The sequence below is a fragment of the Dysidea avara genome, chromosome 8 (assembly GCF_963678975.1).
Source record: "Dysidea avara chromosome 8, odDysAvar1.4, whole genome shotgun sequence".
NCBI classification, from domain to species: Eukaryota; Metazoa; Porifera; class Demospongiae; order Dictyoceratida; family Dysideidae; genus Dysidea; species Dysidea avara.
In genome coordinates this window covers 2363774-2374451 of record NC_089279.1, presented here as the reverse complement: position 1 = coordinate 2374451, position 10678 = coordinate 2363774, and the positions used below count along the sequence as shown (strand labels likewise).

Sequence of the window (10678 nt, the reverse complement as noted above, 5' to 3'; positions counted from 1 at the left end):
TCAGGTTTAACCACTCTTCTCCATCGCCACACTTATCACTTCCGCACATGTCAGTTAATGACACTGTCATTTCATCTTTTCCACTAATAGTGTGGCTGGACTTAAGCAAACGTTCATGGAACTTCCTGCAAACATAACCGGCAATGTATCAGAGAGCACTTTTCTCAATATATGACATAGGTACTGGTGTGTCAATGATGTCTCCCTCACCAGTTGTTATTGGGTGCTCAATTTTATACGATTTTTGAATAATTCGTGAGTGACATGTTGCACAAATGTAGCACAAGGACTCTGTCCTGTAGATGCTTCTAAAAAATCTTTCCACTCTTGTTTGAACTTTTCAGATGTCCTCAGTTTATGATACTCCCCCCACATTTTGGCTTGTTTAAGACGATTTGTTTTGTGGGTGGTGACAAACACTTCCTCAATTCTGTAGTGAGGCAAATGACAAAATTTTCAGTTAATGAAATATGAGTAGACGCGTTCTCCCTTAAAGTACTTGCTAACTGATAAGCTGCTGTGGCCTGAGGAGTCTTAAACTGAAATCTTTTCTCTCTCAACACCATTTCTACTCCATTCATAAACAATTCTGCAAGGTAGACAAATGTATGAAATAGCCATAACTTAGTTTAGTACAAAATCGAATTGCAAACCCTCTAGATAGATCAAACCCTCTTGCTAAAGAAGGGTCAAGATTATGTTTGGTGTAATACTTGTCAAGCTGCATTCATGATGCTGAAGTCTGTATTGCTGTCCAACCCTGTGCTGCTAGCACCAGATTTTATGAAGCAGTTCATTCTTATGATTGACACAAGTGGCATTGGTGCCGGAGCAGTTTTGATGCAGAATGATTCTCAGGGAGTGGAACATCCTGTTTGTTATTTTTTACATACGTTTGACTCGCATCAAAGGAACTATTCAACCATTGAACAAGAGATCCTTTCCCTAGTGTTAAGTCTAAAGCACTTTGATGTATGCCTGAATACAACCCGATATCCAATCCTAGTATATACAGATCACAACCCTCTTACTGTACCTTCATACACAAAATGAAGAATCACAATCAAAGACTGTTAAGGTTGGGGCTGTTGTTGCAGGAGTATGATCTGATCATCAAGCATGTAAAAGGGAAAGAAAATGTTGTGGCTGACTCCCTATCTCATTTGCCAGATGATTAACTGTTATTAGTGAAAAGATAACTGACTGATTCATACAGTAAATAGTTATTTTGTTTTTGTACACACTTCATTTAGGCTGAGAGTTGTTTTTGTTCCACAACTCTCCTTTGTAGAGAGGGAGTGTCACGTGCATGCTATAAATAGTGTTGTCACGTGAGAAACAATCATGTTGTTAATGAGTTGAACAGCTGGCATATAAGTGAGAACGTGTCGAAGTGAAGTCACGTAAGCTAAACAATACGCAGCTGTAACAATATCATCAATGAAAATGAAGGGATAGGAGGAGATCCCCTCTCCCCCACGAAAGTGTTGGAAATTAACAGTATACCCCACCACACACCCTGGATGTAGCGCTTTTACACTCTGGTGTTATATATTTCTTGCAGCACCTTAGCACTCTTCTTTTCACACCCTCTAAGTGTCACCACAGCACCCTTTTCTAGCACCTGAAGGGAGTTGTTTTTAAACATGCAACTGGACACGTGCACCCCTGCTTCTGAATTTTAACAGTGTAGCAGCCAATGTGTAGTGATACATTTTGTTCACTTGACTCTGTAGATGTCTTTGAACCCCGGTTCATATATCAGAAATTAAATTAAGCCCATAGTGGTGCCAGATAATATCCAGCTGAGAGACCACGTCACTGTGACTTACATTACATGTGCATGCGCACACATTTATGACTACTAACAATTTCACAAATACATACATTTTAACATCACACATGTCACTGTATGTACAGTTCTAACTGATCTATTAAAACTCCCTCACTCCTGAAAAGAGTTGTAGTGCACATCCTTACTTCCACATCATCCATAGTAGCCATATCCAACTCCCTATAGAACCATGGTAGGTTGGGGTTATCACAACAAGTGTTATTAGTAGGACAGTCTAAACCATCCCACAAAGGGTCAGACAAGTAATATACAACAGGATCTGGTGGTCCCTCATTACTGCCAGACTCGCAATAGTAATGTGATCCAATAAAAGAAATTGGAGCATTACCAGGGGGAGCAGCACAGGGGCAGTTATGAATCGAGTGAGTTGCAGCATCACTTTGTCCAGCCCCATACGACCATATGTGTTGTCCATAGTTACCATGAGTTATGGACAGTCCATCTAGGTTAAGACCAAATGCATCAGTGTCTCCTTTCTGGTATCCTCTAGCCATTCCACAAACTTTCTGGTAATTTATTCCTTTAGAGGAGAATAGTGCAGGATAACATCCACCATTGTTACTTGGTGATCTACAGAAACTGATGCCATCTTGTGATCCCTTGTTCCATCCAGTTGGACATTCATCTCCTCTGGTAATGTTAACACTAGTAATTCTAGTCCATCCACCAATATTACCACATACTACTCGTTGCTCCATATCACAGTATACATGACGAGGAGGATTAATAAGCCAATAATATCCTGACCTGTTGTGAGTTTGTGGGTTCCAGTCATAGATCTCCTTACAAGACTCTCCAGGATAGAAAGGGGTACTAAACTGATAAGTATCACATTGCTCAGTAGCTGTTACTAACTTGCTAGTACAGTACAATAATAATATTACTAGCATATTCTGTCGCAAAGAAGCGATTAATATTTCGAGGGGCAAATAAATTTTCGCAGATTTGTAAACACTCCCAACATTGAATGTATTGGAGGTCTAAATATTTCAAGGAGCTGATCATAGATATATATCATACCCCAGGAACGGGATAGGAAGCAAGCGGCGTGCGCTATACCTCACGTTGAAACACTCCTTGTCTGTTGAATGTAGGAATTAATTCACACCTGACAGCGTGCGTTTTTGGCTGAGGAAGAACATGAAAACGCTATGAACAGCAGGATGAAGATGGTATTATAATTGTTTGGTGGAATTCTGCTTACTTTGGTAGCTTGTCGCCAGTCGAACCGCAGCCGTAACAAATCACGCTTAAATACGGAGATTTAGTTTTGAACTTCAAACTATAATATATTAAATACAAAATTCTAACTAGCTTAACTACCAAACTAAGTACTTTAACTACAAAACTAGCTACCTTAACTACAAAACAACCTTAATTAATAACTTAGTTCAACAAGTCTATGCCATCTTCTGGGCATAAGGCCCCTATTTGGTGATTATTAGTTTCTCATCCACCGCCCGCATCATTCTTAATCTACCGCATGGAAAGCCATTATTTACTCTGTGCATGCTCAGAAGAACACGTGATACCAAACTGTTATAAATTTTTGTTGATGAACGCTACAATGTGCTATAGACTCTATATCTCCAGGAGAACTGTTATTTTCCTTAGCAAATTGCTGCAGTGCCAGTTGCAATCGTGCTCTATTGACTTCATCAAAGCAGGCTTTCAGTTGACTCAGTGTTCAAAACAGTTGGCGATCACGAAAAGTCGAATCAGTTGGTGAAGGAATGTTTGTAGTAAGAAAGAAAGACAATTTGGACAAGGTCTGTACATCAGTGTATTAATATTATAAAATAATGGTATAATGGTAATAGCTACCCTCCCGCCCGCATCTTAATAATTAGAAAGACTGGATGAGAAACTAATAATCACCGAATAGGGGCCTAAGCCATAATGCCTCAGGATCATTTTGGCATTATATCGCCAGAGAGTAACTGACAATCGCTGAAGCAATTGTTTCCTTGCAAACTGTCTGGGAATACCACTTTTAACAGGGAGATTTAGTTGCAAGCGCGCAATCCTAGTTCATAATTACAGTTATGCGGCGTCTATTTCTCTTTCGATTTGCATTGCTGTAGCTTCCCTAACATGTATAGTATGGCTTCACCATTTGTCCAACGCATAGTTCCAACAAATAGCTATCTCACAGTATCGTACAGCTGGCCTCACACAACTGCAAGCCGATGCGAAGACAGCGAGAATGAACTCGGTGAGTTTGAGGTAGCTTCGCTTTAGCACAGGTACAAATTCGTTTAGACACTTCTGTGGCTCCCTGGGTAGCATTGGTCAGTAGCTTTATAGTAGAATTAAATTATAACACGGTAAATTTAGGTGTCCCACGCATACGCGAAGTATGGGCAAGCATTCGCTGTATTAACTATGCATGCCAATAGCCACATAGCATACAAATGTTTTGCTATCACACATATTTTTTCTAATATTTAAAAACAGCAAGGTGACAGTCAGTGTTCATCCCACTGTCCTTCAAGAAATGGATCTCATTGTACTGCAGATAATAAAGAGTCTGTGAAGGAGTGTATCCTCTGTGGAAGCAAAGACAACCAGCAATCACGGTATGATTCATGGGGTAAAATGGAACGTGTGTACTTAGAGAAACATTTGGGTGTTTCACCCCACAATCAATGTTTTATTTGTAAGAAACACTTGGTTGAAGCTCGCAGACACGGCCATGAACTGGATCATATTCCTTCTTGGAAATCTTCAAGCAATGACCTGCAAAGTAGCAAACAACAATGCAGTAATCCACATTGTAATAATTCAGAATGTGATAAACTAATAAAAGCAATGTTTACCACCAGTGACAAACTCAGCAAATTATTTGGATTAGAACCTACAGGTGAACCATTTGTGACCGGGCCTGCAAAAACAGGGCATGTGGGCACAAACTACACCCCATCACCCTACAGGTCATATCTCAGTATTAGAAAAGTATATTTTCATTCTGTAACTTGCAGCATAATGCCAATTAAATGCTTACTAAGAGCTAAAAATTGCAATGCCATAGCATAATGGTACAAAAAGTTATTAGTGATGAAGGTTTGAAAAAGTAGGCAAAACTCATGTGCCCACATGCCCTATTTTCGCAGGCCCGGTCACATTTGTTCTTTGTAGGAAATGCTATAATGAGACATATGCCACAATTTGTGGTTCCCAGAGTAAGCCATGCAGTTCATGTGGGGCTAAACCAAAGAGAGGAACTGCTTTTTGCCGATATAGCCCAGACGCTGATAAAGTGTCACATCACTTATCAAACCAGACTGGGCAGAATGTGACGATCAGCCAAAGAGACTATATCTGCTCAACTTGTTATAAAACACACTGTCTAATTATTGAATCCCTTAAGTCCCCACATGGTAGTGATACAAGTCTTAAACAAGCTATTGACCAGTGGGTTGACCAATACAATGATGGTAATACAGACAAACTTACGAAAGCAACACTCCAAACAGTCATTTATGTTGCTAACCACTTAAGGCTGTCCTGCTTCCATGGGCTTGCAAGGTTTTCCTAAAGTCATATGAATCTGAGTACGCAGGTAGTGTGACATCAGCAAAGGTAACTGTAGAAACAGGAGATGGCACAGTAATATTTTCAGCTAGATGGCTACTACACAAATTGATTAAATATTTGAATTGTTACATGTTATATAAGTGTGTACATATGAAGTTCGGTACAATCCTATACCGCAAAGGTGTTGATGTGTTAGTAAGCCTTTCATGGGCTTTAAGTACCCAAAGTACATCACAAGAGTGCTCAGATGAAGACCACAATTGTGTGCATGGGCCAGTGATAGAGGACAATAAAACAGTGCTACACAATTCCGCCTGTATAGTTAATAGTTTAATTCACAAAGAGATTCAGAGGCAATCCACAGTAAGACGAGAGTTCTCCACTAATCCTTTATCATTTAGCATTGCTTTTCCAACATTGTTCACGTTACCAGAAAATTTGTCGAAGATTCAGGAACATGTTATACACTGACTCCAGACGGGTATGGCTGCCTCAAAGTGATAGTTTTTTAGTGTAAGTTTTGCATGAACTGTGTAATTCATGAGAGCCACATCCCTTGAGGCTTTTAGCCCCCGAAGTCTGAAAACTTCTGTATTCACAACATCCATATTTTGTCGAGCTTTCAATGTCACTCACAGTGTGCTGCAAATTTATACAATGTTTTTCTGGAAGGCTCATACATTATGCCTTTGTATGGTGTTGTTTAATCACCTGTGGCTATGCATCTTGCCATACCAGGTGTGACTGTTTACACCATACACCTTTAAGCTTGCCATGCCAGCAGTCAAAAACTGAATAGTGAATGCACTCTGCAGTCCTGTACATTTTTTGTATGTTTTGTACATTAAATTTACTTTGGTGAAATTTTATCCTGTAGTATGGCTCTACAACGCAAACTAAGGCTAGCTGTTCATCGCAAAATGAATTTAGAAAGAAATATGCCAAGCGGAGAAACTACAGTGTTGCAGTTAGTCCATGTTTAGTGGTAAATTTTCCACTTTTAAAGGTTAAACTGAAAAGCCTAGATATTCAGCTTTAAACTCCAGAACCAGATGAATTATCCAAAGAATGCTTGATTTCAATCTCCAGAAATGTTGTGGAAGAAATGCCAGCATCAGGTGTAGAGTGTTTGGTACAAAGACTGCAGGCAATGCCTGATATTATAGAAGGTACACACTCTTACTGTTTATGTTTCAACCTAACTTTATGTGTTACCTGTACAGGGTGGATAAATGTAACTTCAGTTTCTCCAGCACCAGTCAAGTCTATGAGTCTTGTTAAGCTCGAAGCTAACGAAGCAGGTGATTATCAAATTCGTTTTTCTATCAAAATAAGTGAAGATAGGAGTTGGATCGTTAACATCATGGGGATCACACAAAAGCCTAGTCACTTAACAATTTTTGCTGGACACTCACAGATTATTTCTTCTATAGCAGATTTGAAGGCCATTGTTGATAGGATGAATCAATCATTGATATGCTGTGGGAATAGTGATGAAAAGTATGAAGAATTGAGGAAAGGAATTTTTAGGAATCAATCTGGTAAGTGGAACTGGGTTGTAAATATATTATTATAGCATAATCGCATACTAGGAACGAAGAGAGTGGCATTTTACAATGAACACAGAAAGACAATTCAGTGTGATGACTGCCCATTATTGTTATCACAATTAGATTCAAAGTGTCGCAGTCACTGTGAGGAGCATAGACAAGTTCTTCATCTGCACACATAATCGGCAATGTAACGGAGAGCATTTTTCTCATCATATGACATAGGTACTGGTGTGTCAATGATGTCTCCCTCACCGGTTGTTATCGGGTGCTCAGATTTTATAAGATTTTAAAATAATTCGTGAGTGACGTGTTGCACAAATGCAGCACTAGGACTCTGTCCTGTAGTTGCTTCTAAAAAATCTTTCCACTCTTGTTTGAACTTTTCAGATGTCCTCAGTTTATGATACTCCCCCCACATTTTCGCATGTTTAAGATGATTAATTTTGTTTTGTGGGTGGTGACAAAACACTTCCTCAATTCTGTAGTGAGGTAAATGACAAAATTTTCAGTTAATGAAATATGAGTAGACGCGTTCTCCCTTAAAGTACTTGCTAACTGATAAGCTGCTGTGGCCTGAGGAGTCTTAAACTGAAATCTTTTCTCTCTCAACACCATTTCTACTCCATTCATAAACAATTCTGCAATATAGACAAATGTATGAAATAGCCATAACTTAGTTTAGTACAAAATCGAATTGCAAACCCTCTAGATAGACCAAACCCTCTTGCTAAAGAAGGGTCAAGATTATGTTTGGTGTAATACTTGTCGAGCTGCATTCGCGATGCTGAACTCTGTATTGCTGTCCAACCCTGTGCTGCTAGCACCAGATTTTATGAAGCAGTTCATTCTTATGATTGACACAAGTGGCATTGGTGCCGGAGCAGTTTTGATGCAGAATGATTCTCAGGGAGTGGAACATCCTGTTTGTTATTTTTTACATACGTTTGACTCGCATCAAAGGAACTATTCAACCATTGAGGAAGAGACTATTTCCCTAGTGTTAAGTCTAAAGCACTTTGCTGTATACCTGAATGCAACCCGATATCCAATCCTAGCATGTACAGATCACAACCCTCTTACCTTCATACACAAAATGAAGAATCACAATCAAAGACTGTTAAGGTTGGGGCTGTTGTTGCAGGAGTATGATCTGATCATCAAGCATGTAAAAGGGAAAGAAAATGTTGTGGCTGACTCCCTATCTCATTTGCCAGATGATTAACTGTTATTAGTGAAAAGATAACTGACTGATTCATACAGTAAATAGTTATTTTGTTTTTGTACACACTTCATTTAGGCTGAGAGTTGTTTTTGTTCCACAACTCTCCTTTGTAGAAAGGGAGTGTCACGTGCACGCTATAAATAGTGTTGTCACATGAGAAACAATCATGTTGTTAATGAGTTGAACAGCTGGCATACAAGTGAGAGCATGTCGAAGTGAAGTCACGTAAGCTAGACAAGACGCGGCTGTAACAATATCATCAATGAAAATGAAGGGATAGGAGATCCCCTCTCCCCCACGAAAGTGTTGGAAATTAACAGTGTACCCCACCACACACCCTGGATGTAGCACTTTTACACTCTGGTGTTATATATTTCTTGCAGCACCTTAGCACTCTTCTTTTCACACCCTCTAAGTGTCACCACAGCACCTTTTTCTAACACCTGAAGGGAGTTGTTTTTAAACATGCAAATGGACACATGCACCCCTGCTTCTGAATTTTAACAGTGTAGCAACCAAGTGTAATGATACATTTTGTTCACTTGACTCTGTAGATGTCTTTGAATCCCAGTTCATATATCAGAAATTAAATTAAGCAATGTCCGTAGTGGTGCCAGATAATATCCAGCTAAGGGACCACGTCACTGTGACTTAGATTATATGTACGCATACATATATGACTACTAACAATTTCACAAATACATACATTTTAACATCACACACGTCACTGTATGTACAGTTCTAACTGATCTATTAAAACTCCCTCATGGCTGAAACGAGTTGTAGCACATGTCCTCACTTCCACATTATCCATAGTAACCATATCCAACTCCCTATAGAACCATGGTAGGTTTGGGTTATCACAACAAGTGTTATTAGTAGGACAGTCTAAACCATCCGTCAGACAAGTAATATACAACAGGATCTGGTGGTCCCTCATTATTGCCAGACTCGCAATAGTAATGTGATCCAATAAAAGAAATTGGAGCATTACCAGGGGTAGCAGCACAGGGGCATTTATGAATCGAGTGAGTTGCAGCATCACTTTGTCCAGCCACATACGACCATATGTGTTGTTCATAGTTACCATGAGTTATGGACAGTCTATCTAGGTTAAGACCAAATGCATCAGTGTCTCCTTTCTGGTATCCTCTAGCCATTCCACAAACTTTCTGGTAATTTATTCCTTTAGAGGAGAATAGTGCAGGATAACATCCACCATTGTCACTTGGTGATCTACAGAAACTGATGCCGTCTTGTGATCCCTTGTTCCATCCAGTTGGACATTCATCTCCTCTGGTAATGTTAACACTAGTAATTCTAGTCCATCCACCAATATTACCACATACTACTCGTTGCTCCATATCACAGTATACATGACGAGGAGGATTAATAAGCCAATAATATCCTGACCTGTTGTGAGTTTGTGGGTTCCAGTCATAGATCTCCTTACAAGACTCTCCAGGATAGAAAGGGGTACTAAACTGATAAGTATCACATTGCTCAGTAGCTGTTACTAACTTGCTAGTACAGTACAATAATAATATTACTAGCATATTCTGTCGCAAAGAAGCGATTAATATTTTGAGGGGCAAATAAATTTTTCGCAGATTTGCAAACACTCCCAACATTGAATGTATTGGAGGTCTAAATATTTCAAGGAGCTGATCATAGGGTTTATATATCTATGGGTCCATAGACTAATTTTGCTGGAAAATTGAGATCATTTTTCTTTCTCTCCAATTTGTTTTTGCAGGGATGACAGCAGCAGCCAAGACTGTTCTTCAGCTATGCCCTGAATTGTGCAGCATCAGTTGATGATTTAAGAAATTGATTGACCAGTATTCATCTAATACTATGTATAAATGTATGTAATTAGTCTACTTGCAATTTTTAACCTGTTGATCAGGTGTAACAGGCTGTTTAGCCTTATAAATTACCTGTAATAAATAATAATAATTACACATACAATATGTTCCTCATTTAACAGCTGGGCAGCTGGAGCAATGGAGGTAGTTTCTTGCTCAAGGAAACAACAGTAGTAGTAAGTCTCTGCTTGAGCATCGAACCCGAAACCTCTTGAAACCAAGCAGAAGGTTTAGCCTATTTTGCTAGCATTATGCTGTTTCATGCTTTCTGGTACCCAGTGTTGAGGGTAATGCGTTACATAAGTAATGTGTTATGTAATATTATTACTTTTGTGGTAACGAAGTATTGTAACGAAATATGCTGTAAAAACAGGTAGTATAATTCAAGTTATTTACTTGCAAATGTAATGCACTAATGAAGTTACTGTAACAAGTCTAATATTATGTAATATTATTACTTTAAGTAACGAGGTTACTAATCTCACTAGTAATCCACTGAGTAACGCCTAGCCACTATGAAATAACAAAGCCCACTGAATGAAGCTTATTCACCAGATTTTTGCTTATAATCAATCATGTCATGTGATAAAGTGGTAGTTTCACACGTGACAGCTTAAGGCTGTGGACACAAAGTACTACAGTA

At 39.0% G+C, this 10678-nt stretch overlaps 1 protein-coding gene and 1 long non-coding RNA gene across 2 annotated transcripts; both read right to left on the bottom strand.

Moving 5' to 3' along the window:
* Window positions 1–1874: 1874 nt before the first annotated feature.
* LOC136264580 (uncharacterized) lies at window positions 1875–2818 on the bottom strand. The gene has a single exon (XM_066059345.1). It carries the CDS (start codon window positions 2743–2745, stop codon window positions 1906–1908), a length of 840 nt encoding a protein of 279 aa, XP_065915417.1. The 5' UTR covers window positions 2746–2818; the 3' UTR covers window positions 1875–1905.
* A 1407-nt stretch (window positions 2819–4225) lies between these two features.
* Window positions 4226–5352, bottom strand: LOC136263526 (uncharacterized). The gene is made up of 2 exons (XR_010704674.1): window positions 5312–5352; window positions 4226–4594 (listed from the first exon to the last, which is right to left on the bottom strand). It is a non-coding gene; the product is annotated as an uncharacterized lncRNA (long non-coding RNA).
* Between the last annotated feature and the right edge of the window lie 5326 nt (window positions 5353–10678).